Here is a 14,869-nt window from a genome sequence, read left to right on the forward strand (position 1 = left end):
GTCACAGTGATATTGGGGGGGTCACTGCAATAATGTGAGGTTCACTGTGATGTTGGGGGTGATCACTGTGATTTTGGGGGGGTCATAGCGATATTGGGGGGGTCACAGTGATACTGGGGGGGTCACAGTGATATTGGGGGGGTCACTGTGATACTGGGAGGGGTCACAGTGATATTGGGGGGGGTCACAGTGATACTGGGGGGGGTCATTGCAATATTGGGTGATCACTGTGATATTGGGGGGTCACAGTGATATTAGGGGGGTCACTGTGATATTGGGGGGGTCACTCACTCCGCTGTCCCCCCCCTCCCCCAGGTGTGACGACGCTGGGCACGGTGACGGGGACGGTGTCCACCAGCCTGGCGGGGGGCGCGGGGGGTCACAGCGCCACGGCCTCGCTGGCCACGCCCATCACCACGCTGGGCACCATCGCCACCCTGTCCAGCCAGGTCCTGAACCCCGCAGCCATCACGGCCACCGCCGCCGGCGGGGGGCTGGGCACGCCCACCATCACCATGCAGGTGAGGGGACACTGGGGGCACTGGGGGTGACACTGGGGACACTGGGAGGGACATTGGGGGGGCTGGGCACGCCCACCATCACCATGCAGGTGAGGGGACACTGGGGGACATTGGGGACATTGGGGACAGTGGGGACACAGCAACAGGGGGGCTGGGCACGCCCACCATCACCATGCAGGTGAGGGGACACTGGGGACACTGGGGGGGCTGGGCACGCCCACCATCACCATGCAGGTGAGGGGACACTGGGGACATTGGGGGGGCTGGGCACGCCCACCATCACCTTGCAGGTGAGGGGACACTGGGGGGACATTGGGGACAGTGGGGACACAGCAACAGGGGGGCTGGGCACGCCCACCATCACCATGCAGGTGAGGGGACACTTGGGGGCATTGGGGAGACACTGGGGACATTGGGGGGGCTGGGCACGCCCACCATCACCATGCAGGTGAGGGGACACTGGGGGTGCTGGGCACGCCCACCATCACCTTGCAGGTGAGGGGACACTGGGGGTGCTGGGCCAGCCATCACCCTGCAGGTGAGGGGACACTGGGGGGACATTGGGGACACAGAGACAGGGGGGCTGGGCACGCCCACCATCACCATGCAGGTGAGGGGACACTGGGGGGACATTGGGGACAGTGGGGACACAGCAACAGGGGGGCTGGGCACACCCACCATCACCATGCAGGTGAGGGGACACTGGGGACACTGGAGGAGACACTGGGGGGGCTGGGCACGCCCACCATCACCATGCAGGTGAGGGGACACTGGGGGGTACATTGGGGGGGGCTGGGCACGCCCACCATCACCATGCAGGTGAGGGGACACTGGGGGGGCATTGGGGACATTGAGGGGGCTGGGCACGCCCACCATCACCATGCAGGTGAGGGGACACTGGTGACACTGGGGGGGGCTGGGCACGCCCACCATCACCATGCAGGTGAGGGGACACTGGGGGACATTGGGGACATTGGGGGCTGGGCATGCCCCACCATCACCATGCAGGTGAGGGACAGTCGAGGGGACACTGGGGGCATTGGGGACGCTGGGGCTGGGCACGCCCACCATCACCATGCAGGTGAGGGGACACTGGGGGGACATTGGGGACATTGGGGGGGCTGGGCATGCCCACCATCACCATGCAGGTGAGGGGACAGTGGGGACACTGAGGACATTGGGGACACAGAGACAGGGGGGCTGGGCACGCCCACCATCACCGTGCAGGTGAGGGGATACTGGGGGGACATTGGGGGTGACACTGAGGGGGACATTGCGGGGGCTGGGCACGCCCACCATCACCATGTAGGTCAGAGGACACTGGGGGGACATTGAGGGGACATTGGGGGAGACACAGGTTGGGCTGGGCTGTAGATTGGTGAGGTACCATGAATTGGGGGTGGGTTTGGTCGATGTGTGTGGGGGGAACTGTGGGTGTGCCCCCCCTATGCCCAGAGGTATCCCCAGAAACCCCCCAACCCCCCTTCTGGGTGGGCCTATCCCATGTCCCATCTTTAGGGGTGGCAGAGATGGGGGTGTCCCGTGAATTGGGGGTGGGTTTGGTCGATGTTGGGGGGGCTGTGGGTGTGCCCTCCTAACCCCCATTTCTGGGGACACCCAGCCCGTGTCCCAGCCCACGCAGGTGACCCTGATCACGACGCCCAGCGGGGTGGAGGCCCAGCCCGTGCACGACCTGCCCGTGTCCATCCTGGCCTCGCCCACGGCCGAGGGTCCGGCGGCGTCGGGGGGGCTCCCCGAGCCCACCCCGGCCGAGGGTGGGGGGGGCACGCCCGGCACCGTCACCCTGGTGTGCTCCAACCCCCCCTGCGAGACCCACGAGACGGGCACCACCAACACGGCCACCACCAGCCTGGTGGCCAACGTCGGGGGGGGGGCCCCCCAGCTCCAGCTGCTCTGCGAGGGGGCCCCGAGGGCGGGGGAGGGGCGGGCCCGCGCCTGCTCCAACCCCCTGCGAGACCCACGAGACAGGCACCACCAACACCCCCTGACGGCGGCGGGGGCCGCGCCTGGGCTCCCCTGCCCCCACTCCAGCAGACGGCGGCCACGGCACCACCATGACGGCGCGGCTGCCGGGACCCCCCGCTCCTGCTCCTGCTGCCCTCACCCGAGACCGCCACGTGCCAAAACCCCCCCGGGCTGGGGGCGGAGGAGCCCCCTCCCCAACCACCGCCACCGCCACCACCGTCGTGCCAAACCCCCCCGTCCTGGGGCACCCCCAGCGCCGCGGGGGGGGCGGGACCCTGCGCCAACCCCCCCCACGGGACCGGCACCACCAGCACGGCCACCGCCAGCACCACCGCGGCGGGGGGTGCCAGGACCCCCCAGAGCCCCGGGGCCACCGGCGCTGGAGGAGGGGGGGGCTTGAGGCCCTGCTCCAACCCCCCCTGCGAGACCCATGAGACCGGGACCACCAGCACGGTGACCACGGTGGGCTCGAGGCTCTGCTCCAACCCCCCCTGCGAGACCCACGAGACGGGCACCACCAACACGGTGACCACCACGGCCCCCAGACCGCCCTGCTCCAACCCCCCCTGCGAGACCCACGAGACGGGGATGACGAGCACGGTGACCACCACGGCGCCCAGAGCTTGTGCCAACCCCCCCTGCGAGACCCACGAGACGGGCACCACCAACACGGCCACCACCGTGTCCTCGAGGCTCTGCTCCAACCCTCCTTGTGAGACCCACGAGACGGGCACCACCAACACGGCCACCACCGTGTCCTCGAGGCTCTGCTCCAACCCCCCCTGCGAGACCCACGAGACGGGCACCACCAGCACGGCCACCACCACCACGGGCTCGAGGCTCTGCTCCAACCCCCCCTGCGAGACCCACGAGACGGGCACCACCAACACGGCCACCACCGTGTCCTCGAGGCTCTGCTCCAACCCTCCTTGTGAAACCCACGAGACGGGGACGACCAACACGGTGACCACCACGGCCCCCAGACCCTGCTCCAACCCCCCCTGCGAGACCCACGAGACGGGGACGACCAACACGGTGACCACCACGGGCTCGAGGCTCTGCTCCAACCCCCCCTGCGAGACCCACGAGACGGGCACCACCAACACGGCCACCACCACCACGGCCAGCGCCGGCTCCCGGCCCCCCCCCGAGGCCGCCGCTCCGGCCGGGGGGTCCCAGCCCTGCTCCAACCCCCCCTGCGAGACCCACGAGACCGGCACCACCAGCACGGCCACCACGGCCACGGCCGGGGGGGCGCAGGGCTCGCCCCCCGCCTGCCAGACCCACCCGACGGCGGCCACCGGCACCACCACCACGGCCACGGCGGCCACACGGGGGCCCCGGCAGCCCCCCCCGCGCCTGCTCCAACCCCCCCTGTGAGACCCACGAGACCGGCACGACGGCCACGGCCACCACCGTGACGGCCAGCATGGGGGCCAGCCAAGGTGGGACCCCCCCTGCCCTCCTCAGAGACCCCCTGCCCTTCAGAGAGACCCCTGCTCTTCAGAGAGACCCCCTGCCCTCCATAGAGACCCCACCCCTCCTCAGAGACCCCCACCCCTCCATAGAGCTCCCCATCCCTCCTCAGAGACCCCCTGCCCTTCAGAGAGACCCCTGCCCTCCATAGAGACCCCCACCCCTCCTCAGAGACCCCTTACCCTCCTCAGGGAGCCCCTTTCCTCCATAGAGACCCCCACCCTCCATGGAGCCCCCCTGCCCTCCATAGAGACCCCTCACCCCTCCTCAGAGACCCCCTGCTCTCCACAGAACCCCCTGCCCTCCACAGAGACCCCTCACCCTCCTCAGAGATCCCCTGCCCTCCTCAGAGACCCCACCCCTCCTCAGAGACCTCTCACCCCTCGTCAGAGACCTCTACCCCTCCATAGAGACCCCCACCCCCATGGAGACCCCTGCCCTCCATAGAGACCCCCTGCCCTCCTCAGAGACCCCCTGCCTTCCATAGAGACCCCCACCCCTCGTCAGAGACCCCTGCCCTCCATAGAGACCCCCTGCCCTCCATAGAGACCCTCACCCTCCATAGAGCCCCCCACTCCTCCGTAGTGCTCCCCACCCCTCCTCAGAGACCCCCTGCCGTCCAAGGAGCCCCCTTGCCCTCCATAGAGACCCCCACTCCTCCATAGAGACCCCCTGCCCTCCACAGAGACCCCCTGCCCTCCTTAGGGAGCCCCTGCCCTACTCAGAGCCCCCTGCCCTCCATAGAGCCCCCACCCCCTCCACAGAGACCCCCTACTCTCCACAGAACCCCCTGCCCTCCATAGAGACCCCCTGCCCTCCTCAGGGAACTCCTGCCCTACTTAGAGCCCCCTGCCTTCCATAGAGACCCCCACCCTTCCACAGAGACCCCCTGTCCTTCAGAGAGACCCTCACCCCTCTATAGACCCCCTACCTCCTCAGAGCCCCCTGCCCTCCATAGGGCCCCCATTTGGGGTCTCACCCTGCTCACCCCCAGTTCTCCCCACAGACCCCTCCCCCATTTTGGGAGGGTCTCACCACTCACCACCAACCCCCTCCCCAATTCTCCCCACAGACCCCCACCGGCTGCCAGCGGGCAGGGGAGCCTGAGGAGCCCCCAGGGCGAGGGAGCCCCGCCGGGACCCCCAGCCCCGGCCCCAGCGGCACTGGGACCCCCAACCCGAGCGGTCACCACGGTCACCCAGTCCACGCCCGCCCGGGGCCCGCCGTGCCGGTGAGGGGCTGGGGACACCGAGGACACTGGGAGGGCTCTGGGGACACCTGGGGACACCGGGGGCTCTGGGGACACTGGGGAGGGCTCTGGGGACACTGGGGAGGGCTCTGGGACACCTGGGGACACCGGGGGGGCTCTGGGGACACTGGGGAGGGCTCTGGGGACACTTGGGGACACCGGGGAGGGCTCTGGGGACAGGCTGAGGGGCTGGGGACACCTGGGGACACTGGGGGAGGCTCTGGGGACACCTGGGGACACTGGGGGACACTGGGGAGGGCTCTGGGGACACCGGGGACACCGGGAAGGGCTCTGGGGACACTGGGGAGGGCTCTGGGGACACTGGGGGACACTGGGGGAGGGCTCTGGGGACACCGGGGGACACTGGGAAGGGCTCTGGGGACACTGGGGGAGGGCTCTGGGGACAGGCTGAGGGGCTGGGGACACTGGGGGAGGGCTCTGGGGACACTTGGGGAGGGCTCTGAGGACACCTGGGGACATGGGGGACGGCTCTGGGGACACTGGGGAGGTCTCTGGGAACAGGCTGAGGGCTGGGGACACTGGGGAAGGGCTCTGGGGACACTTGGGGACATGGGGGAGGGCTCTGGGGACAGGCTGAGGGGCTGGGGACACCTGGGGACACTGGGGGGCTCTGGGGACACTGGGGGATACTGGGGAGGGCTTTGGGGACACCGGGGGAGGGCTCTGGGGACACTTGGGGACACGGGGGGTGGGCTCTGGGGACACCTGGGGACACTGAGGGAGGGCTCTGGGACAGGCTGAGGGGTGGGGACACGGGGAGGGCTCTGGAGACACTTGGGGACACGGGGGGAGGGCTTTGGGGGACAGGCTGAGGGGCTTTGCTGGCAGGGAGGAGGGGTCTCTATGGGGGGGTCTCTGTGTGTCTGTGAGTGTCTCTGTGTCTGGGGGTGTCTCTGTGTGTCTGGGGGGTCTTTGTATGTCTGGGGGGGCTGTATGTATGGGGGGCTGTGTGTGTTTGGGGGGTCTCTGTGGGTCTGGGGGTCTCTGTGTGTCTGTGGGGGTCTCTGTGTGTCTGAGGGGTCTCTGTATGTCTGTGGGGGTCTCTGTGTGTCTGGGGGGTCTCTGTGTCTGGGGGGGTCTCTGTGTGTCTGGGGAGTCTCTGTGTGTTTGAAGGGTCTCTGTATGTCTGGGGGGTCTCTGTGTGTCTGAATAGTCTCTGTGTGTCTGGGGGTCTCTGTATGTCTGGGGGGGGTTTCTGTGTGTCTGGGGGGGGTCTCTGTGTGTCTGGGGCTCTCTGTATGTCTAGGGGGTCTCTCCCCTCTCCAACCCCCTTTTCCCCCCTCCCCCACAGACCATCTCATCACTGACCGAGTCACCGCCGGCGCCCCGAGACCCCACCGCCACCACCACCACCACAGCCACCCCACCCCCTGGAGACCCCTCAACCCGCCCAGACCCCCTCCGGCCCCTCCCCGTCCCCCAGCCCCCACCCCACCCCCAGCTGCCCCCCGCGCCCCACCCCAGCGGCGCCGCCCCTCCCTCGGGGTCCCGGAGCCGCTGGCCGTGGTGGTGCTGCCGCCCGGCCCCGGCGAGGGGGGTGCTGGCGAGGGGCTGGCGCTGCCCCCGAGCTGCTGGCCGAGGCGGGGGCGCGAGGGCCCCGGGCTGACCCCGAGGAGCTGGCGGTGACGGCGGCGGCCGAGGCGGCGGCGGCGGCAGCGGCGAGCGAGGAGGCCCAGGCGCAGGCCCTGGCCATCCAGGCCGTGCTGCAGGCGGCCCAGCAGGCCGTCATGGGTGAGGGGGGGGCTCCTGGGGGGTCTCTGGGGGGGTTATGGGACCAGCAGGGAGGTTGTGGGCCTGTATTTGTGGTGGTGACCCCCCCGTGGTGACCCCATGGTGGTCACGGTGCTGTGAGGGTGGTCCTGGGCCCAGCAGGCTGTCATGGGTTATGGGGGGCTCCTGGGGGGCTCTGGGGGGGTTATGGGACCAGCAGGGAGGTGGTGGCACCCCATAGTTGGGGGGGTGACCCCCCATGGTGGCCCCATGGTGGTCGTGGTGCTGTGAGGGTGGTCCTGGGCCCAGCAGGCCGTCATGGGTGAAGGGGGGCTCCTGGGGGGTCCTGGGGCAGATTTAGGGGTCTCTGAGAGGTTTGGGGGGTTGTAGGACCAGCAGAGAGATGATGACCCCATAGTTGTGGTGACCTCCATGGTTGGGGGGGGTGGTCGTGGTGCTGTGAGAGTGGTCCTGGGCCCAGCAGGCCGTCATGGGTGAAGGGGGAGCTTTGGGGGGTCCTAAGGGCGTTTGGGGGGGCTGTGGGACCAGCAGAGATGATGACCCCATAGTTGTGACCCCATGTTGGGGGAGGTGATGACCCCATAGCCGTGGTGCTCATATGAGGGCAGTGGTGACCCCATAGCCAAGGGGGTCCCACAGGGTGGGGGTTGATGCCCCCATAGTTGTGGTGACCCCATAGCCAGGGGGGTCCCACAGGGTGGGGGTTGATGCCCCTATAGTTGTGGTGACCCCATAGCCCGGGGGTTCCCACAGGGTGGGGGTTGATGCCCCCATAGTTGTGGTGACCCCATTCCCATAGGGGAGGTTGATGCTCCCATAGTTGTGACCCCATAACCATGGGGGTCCCACAGTGGGGGTTGATGCCCCCATAGCTGTGGTGACCCCATAACCAGGGGGGTCCCACAGTGGGGGGTGGGGGTGTTAATGCCCCCATAACTGGGTGTCCCACAACCCCACCCCCCAAGATACTGGGGGTGTAACCCCCTACTCTAACCCACCCCTTCCCCCTCTGTGTGTCCCCACAGGCTCCTCAGAGCCCCTGGAGCCGGGGGAGCCCGGGGGGGGCCCCGCTGAGCTGGGGGCTCTGGGTGCCGAGGGCGGGGGGTCCGCGGGGGGGACCCTGCCCCTGGTGCTGACCCAGCAGGAACTGGCGGCGCTGGTGCAGCAGCAGCAACAGCAACTGGCCGAGTCCGGGGCCGCCCCCGCCGCCCCCTCCTCTGCCACCCCCGGCGCCCCCACCCCCACCAACGCCCCCAGGCCCTCCGGCCGCCCCCACCTGCCCACCGAGGCCTTGGCGCCCGCCGACAGCCTCAACGACCCCGCGGGCGACGCCAATGGGCTGGGGGAGCTGGGGACCCCCGGGGGGGCACCCACGGCCCTGCTGCCCCCCCCTGGAGATGGTGAGACATGGGGGGGGTTATGGATGATGAGTGAGGACCAGCTTTGGGGGGGGTGGGACCCCTGGGGGGGCACCCACGGCCCTGCTGCCCCCCCTCAGAAATGGTGAGACATGGAGGGGTTATGGATCCAGGTTTGGGGGTGGGACCCCCAGAGGGGCACCCACGGCCCTACTGCCCCCCCCTGGAGATGGTGAGATAATAGGGGTTATGGATCCATTTTGGGGGTGGGACCCCCGGGGGGGCACCCACAGCCCTGCTGCCCCCCCCTGGAGACGGTGAGACATGGGGGGGGTTATGGATCCATTTTGGGGGGATGGGACCCCCGGGGGGGCACCCACAGCCCTGCTGCCCCCCCCTGGAGACGGTGAGACATGGGGGGGTTTAGGGTTAGGGTTTGGGGGTTGGGGACCCCCGGAGGGGGCACCCACAGCCCTACTCCCCCCCCCAGAGATGGTGAGATATGGGGGATTAGGGACCCATTTTGGGGGTGGGACTCCCGGGGCACCCACGGCCCTGCTGTCCCCCTGGAGATGGTGAGACATGGTGGGGGTTAGGGTTAGGGTTTGGGGGGTGGGACCCCCGGGGGGGCACCCACGGCCCTGCTGCCCCCCCCCGGAGATGGTGAGATAATAGGGGGTTATGGATCCATTTGGGAGGTGGGACCCCGAGGGCACCCACAGCCCTGCTGCCCCCTGGAGACGGTGAGATATGGGGGATTAGGGACCCATTTTGGGGGGCACCTCTAATGTCGCTGGGGGGGCTGTGGGACCCCCAGATTTCTCAGGATGGGGTGGCTGAAAACACCTGCAGAATTCGAGGGGGTCTTTGAAGCCCCCTCAACTCTCTGTGTCCCCCCCACCCCAGGCCTGGCCCCCTCGAGCGCCTTCGTGGCCCCCCCGGGCCCCGCGGTCGCCCCCAGCCCTGCCAAGCTCCAGGCGGCCGCCGCCCTGGCCGAGGTGGCCAACGGCATCGAGAGCGCCCCGGCGGTGAGTGGGGGGTCCTGGGGGGCTCCAGGAGGGTGTCCCCAGCACAGGGTGACCCCCCCTCCTCGTTTCTCTCCCCCAGAAGGCAGAGGCGCAGCCCCCCAAGGCGCTGCCCAAGAAGGAGAACCAGTGGTTCGACGTGGGCGTCATCAAGGGCACCACCATGATGGTCACACACTACTTCCTGCCCCCCGAGGACGCGCCGCCCCCCGACGTGAGTGACACCCCCTTGCTCTGGGGACACCTCTGGGGACACCCTCATAGCACTGGGGACATCCCTGGGGACACCCCCCTGCTCTGGGGACACCTCTGGGGACACCCCCACAGCACTGGGGACACCCCCACAGCACTGGGGACACCCCTGGGGACACCCCCATAGCACTGGGGACATCCCTGGGGACACTCCCATAGCACTGGGGACACCCCACAGCACTGGGGACACCCCCACAGCACTGAGGACATCCCTGGGGACACCCCCCTGCTCTGGGGACACCCCTGGGGACACCCCCACAGCACTGGGGACAGCCCCACAGCACTGGGGATATTGCTGGGGACACCCCCACAGCACTGGGGACACCCCCACAGCACTGGGGACACCCCCACAGCACTGGGGACACCCCCATACACTGGGGACATCCCTGGGGACACCCCCACAGTACTGGGGACATCCCTGGGGACACCCTCATAGCACTGGGGACACCCCCACAGCACTGGGGACACCCCCATAGCCTGGAGACACCCCATGGGACACCCCCACACACTGGGGACACCCCTGGGGACACCCCCACAGTACTGGGGACACCCCCCGTTGGCACCAGGGACACCCCTGGTGTCCGTGTCCCCACTGTGTCCCCCATGCGAGGGGGATCTTTTTGGCCATGTCCCCTCTGTGTCCCCACGGTGTCCCCCATGTCTGGGGGATCTCTTTGGCTGTGTCCCCTCTGTGTCCCCATGGTGTCCCCCATGTCTGGGGGATCTCTTTGGCTGTGTCCCCCATGCGAGGGGGATCTCTTTGGCCGTGTCCCCTCTGTGTCCCCACGGTGTCCCCCATGTCTGGGGGATCTCTTTGGCTGTGTCCCCATGTCCCCCTGGGTGTCCCCCATGTCTGGGGGATCTCTTTGACCGTGTCCCCAGTGTGTGTCCCCATGTCCCCCCTGCCATGGTCCCTGTGTGGTCGTGTCCCCACATCCCTGCTGTGTCCCCCCATATCCCTCCCATGTCCCCTGTCTGTGGTCCCTGTCTGGCCGTGTCCCCACATCCCTTCTGTGTCCCCCAATGTCCCTGCCGTGTCCCCCCCGTGGGTGGTCCCTCTCTAACCGTGCCCCCATGTCCCTGTCCCCCCCACAGGAGGAGGGCTCGGGGGTCCCGGACCACTCCCAGCTGCGGCGCCAGGAGCTGCAGCCGGGCACGGCCTACAAGTTCCGCGTGGCGGGGCTGAACGCCTGCGGGCGCGGCCCCTTCTCCGAGCTGTCGGCCTTCAAAACCTGCCTGCCCGGCTTCCCCGGAGCGCCCTGCGCCATCAAAATCAGCAAGGTACCCAAAACAACCCAAAACAACACAAAATAACCCATCCCAACCCAACCCAACCCTGCCCGGCTTCCCCGGAGCGCCCTGCGCCATCAAAATCAGCAAGGTACCCAAAACAACCCAAAATAACCCATCCCAACCCAAAATAACCCAACACAACCCAAAATAACCCATCCCAACCCAACCCAACCCTGCCCGGCTTCCCCAGCGCCTCCTGCGCCATCAAAATCAGCAAGATATGGAGATCAAACCATGACATCAACCACAACCAACACAGCCCAACACAACCCAACCCAACTCAACACAGCCCAACACAGCCCAGCCCAGCCCAACTCAGCACAGCCCAACCCAACCCAACCCAACACAGCCCAACCCAACCCAACACAGCCCAACACAACCCAACCCAACCCAACACAGCCCAACCCAACCCAACACAACCCAACCCAACCCAACCCAGCCCAACCCAACCCAACACAGCCCAACTCAACCCAACACAACCCAATCCAACACAACCCAACACAGCCCAACACAACCCAACCCCAAACCAATACAACCCAACCCAACACAACCCAACCCAATACAACCCAACCCAACTCAACACAACCCAACCCAACACAACCCAACCCAATACAACCCAACAAAACCCAACTCAACCCAGCCCAACCCAACTCAACACAACCCAACCCAACACAACCCCAACCCAACCCAACACAACCCAACCCAACACAACGTAATCCAACCCAACCCAACCCTGCCCGGCTTTCCCATCCAGCCCTGACAGAGCCCACCTGACATGGGGGCTGTGCCCACCCTCCACCCCCACTCCCCCACTTCTCCCTCACCCCTACTGTCCCCACATGCCCCTGTTGCCCCCTGACCCCCATTTTTCCCCCAGAGCCCGGACGGGGCCCACCTGACGTGGGAGCCGCCGTCGGTGACGTCGGGGCGCATCGCGGAGTACTCGGTGTACTTGGCCATCCAGGGGGGGCCCGGGGGGGGCCCCGAGGCGCGGGGGGGGGCCCAGCTGGCCTTCATGCGGGTGTACTGCGGGCCCAGCCCCTCGTGCCTCGTGCCGGCCTCCAGCCTGGCCAGCGCCCACATCGACCACACCACCAAACCCGCCATCATCTTCCGCATCGCCGCCCGCAACGACAAGGGCTACGGCCCCGCCACCCAGGTGCGGTGGCTGCAAGGTGGGTCTGGGGGCTCTTCTGCACCTGGGGGGGCTGTGGGGGTGTGCACAGGGGGTGTGGGACCCCCTCAGTGTTGGGGATGGACCCCCACAGTCACAGGGGCTACGGCCCCGCCACCCAGGTGCGGTGGCTGCAAGGTGGGTCTGGGGCTGCCAGCTGGGGCTGGGGGCTCTGCTGCACCTGGGGGGGCCGTGGGACCCCCTCAGTATGGGGATAGACACCCACAGTCACAGGGGCTACGGCCCCGCCACCCAGGTGTGGTGGCTACAAGGTGGGTCTGGGGGCTGCCAGCTGGGTCTGGGGGCTGCAAGGTGGGTCTGGGGGCTGCAAGGTGGGGCTGGGGGCTGCCAGCTGGGTCTGGGGGCTGCAAGGTGGGTCTGGGGGCTGCCAGCTGCATCTGGGGGCACTGCTGCACCTGGGGGGGGCGTGGGACCCCCTCAGTATTGGGGGTGGACCCGCACAGTGACAAGGGCTACAGTCCCGCCACCCAGGTGCAGTGGCTGCAAGGTGGATCTGGGGGCTGCCAGCTGGGTCTGGGGGCTCTGCTGCACCTGGGGGGGCTGTGGGACCCCCTTAATGTGGGGATAGACACCCAGAGTAACAAGGGCTACGGCCCCACCACCCAGGTGCAGTGGCTGCAAGGTGGGTCTGGGGGCTCTGCTGCGCTAGGGGGCTCTGCTGCACCTGGGGGGGCTGTAGGACCCCCTCAGTGTTGGGGGTGGACCCCCACAGTCACAGGGGCTACGGCCCCGCCACCCAGGTGCGGTGGCTGCAAGGTGGGTCTGGGGGCTGCCAGCTGGGTCTGGGGGCTGCCAGGTGGGTCTGGGGGCTCTGCTGCACCTGGGGGGACCGTGGGACCCCCTCAGTGTTGGGGATGGACCCCCACAGTGACAACGGCTATGGCCCCGCCACCCAGGTGCGGTGGCTGCAAGGTGGGTCTGGGGGCTGCCAGCTGGGTCTGGGGGCTCTGCTGCACCTGGGGGGGGGCCGTGGGACCCCCTCGGTGTGGGGATGGACCCCCACAGTCCCAAGGACCCCACCCAGGTGTGGGGGCTGCAAGGTGGCTCTGGGGGCTGTGAGGGTGGGCACAGGGGGTGTGGGACCCCCTCAGTGTGGGTGTTGACACCCACAGTGACAGGGCTGTGGACAGTCCCCCCTCCCCCAGGTACCCTCCCCTGAGTACCTGGGACCCCTCCCCTTGGGGAACACCCCAGGGACCCCCACCTGAACGTCCCCCACCCCAAGGACCTGGGAGGCATTGGGGGTCCCCTGGCATGGGGGTTCCTCAGGGGTGGGGCAGGAGGATGGGGTGTCCTGACCCTCATTGACCCCCACCCCCAAATTTCCTTTATTCCCCCAGAGTCCAGCAGGGACGGATCCGCGGGAAACCCGGCAGCAAACGACCCCTCACCTCCCCAGACCTGTGAGTGGGGGCTCTGGGAGTCCTGGGGGTCTCTTGGGGGCCAAGGGGTTGATTTGGGGGTTGGGAGTCGGGGGCTGATTTGGGGGCCTAGGGACTGATTTTGGGGGCTTGGGGGCTTTGGGAACTCACTTGGAGAGCGTTGATTTGGGGGTGGGCGTGGGGGGCTGATTTGGGGAGTCTAGGGGCTCATTTTGGGGGCTTGGGGGCTTTGGGAACTCCAGGGGGCTGATGTAGGGGGCTGGGGGGTGATTTGGGGGGTCAGGACAGGGTGGGGCATCTCAGGGGGCTATTTTGGGGATCCAGTAGCTCGGGGGGGTCTTAGGGGGACCGTTTTGGGGTCCAGGAGCTGGGGGTTCAGGGGGCTGTTTGGGGTCCAGGAACTCAGGGGGCTTTTTGGGATCCAGGAGCTCAGGGGGCTATTTGGGGGTTCAGAACTGGGGGGAGTTTGGGGGGCTGTTTTGGGGGTCCAGGAGCTCAGGGGGCTATTTTGGGGTGCAGGAGCTCAGGGGGCTATTTTGGGGTGCAAGAACTCAGGGGGCTGTTTGGGGTCTGGGAACTCAGGGGGCTATTTTGGGGTCCAGGAGCTCAGGGGGCTATTTTGGGGTTCAGAACTGGGGGAGTTTGGGAGGGCTGTTTTGGGGGTCCATGAGCTCAGGGGGCTGGTTTGGGGTCCAGGGACTCAGGGGGGCTATTTTGGGGTCCAGGAGCTTAATGGGGACTGTTTTGGGGTCTGGGAACTCGGGGGGCTGTTTTGGGGTGCAAGGAACTCGGAAGGGGGCTATTTTGGGGTCCAGGAGCTTAATGGGGACTGTTTTGGGGTCTGGGAACTCCGGGGGCTGTTTTGGGGTCCAGAACCAGACCTGGGGGTCTCTTGGGAGATCTCCCCGTGACCCCCAATCTCCCCCTCCCCCAGGAAATCCGCTCCAAAGAAGCCCCAAGGCCGAAGGAGCAGTGAAGGACCCCTGGGACCCCCCAAAAAAACCTGCTCCTCCAGGACCCCCGACCCCGGGCGGGTTTGGGGGTGTCTGGGGGGGTTTGGGGGGTTAAAGTGTGGGGGAGGGGTCAAGGAGGGGGTGGGGGGCCCTTTTTTACCTGTTGCAGTTGCTGGAATGAAGTTTTGTACGAGCTGCCCCTCCCCACCCCGACCCCTCCCCCGACCCCTCCCCCAAAATAAACCCCACCCATCCCCCGGCCCCCCTCCCCCTGTACAGCCCCCGGGGTGGGGGGACCCCGATGTATCATAGTGGGGAGGGGGCGTGGGGGTCCCCTCCCTCTCCCCTCCCCCTCCCCTCCCCCCACCCGAGTGTTGTGTCCGTCGTTTTTGTGCTATTTTGAACAAAATTAAAAAGACATTTTTGG

The 14,869-nt window shown here is 67.5% G+C and overlaps 1 protein-coding gene across 1 annotated transcript; it reads left to right on the forward strand.

Annotated features, from left to right (window-relative positions):
- Positions 1-315: 315 nt before the first annotated feature.
- On the forward strand, positions 316-14,465 carry LOC126648219 (host cell factor 1-like; the record flags this gene model as incomplete). The annotated part of the gene is given in 14 exon segments (XM_050330966.1): positions 316-521; positions 2,143-2,444; positions 2,864-3,838; positions 3,840-3,952; positions 6,718-6,984; positions 8,010-8,384; positions 9,249-9,370; positions 9,450-9,581; positions 10,715-10,900; positions 11,790-12,087; positions 12,399-12,429; positions 12,551-12,729; positions 12,954-13,003; positions 14,424-14,465. Coding segments are annotated over 14 exon segments (3,278 nt in total), but the record flags the coding sequence as incomplete, so codon positions are not given.
- Between the last annotated feature and the right edge of the window lie 404 nt (positions 14,466-14,869).

The sequence above is a fragment of the Myiozetetes cayanensis genome, unplaced genomic scaffold (assembly GCF_022539395.1).
Source record: "Myiozetetes cayanensis isolate MyiCay16 unplaced genomic scaffold, myiCay2020 scf463, whole genome shotgun sequence".
Lineage (NCBI taxonomy): Eukaryota > Metazoa > Chordata > Aves > Passeriformes > Tyrannidae > Myiozetetes > Myiozetetes cayanensis.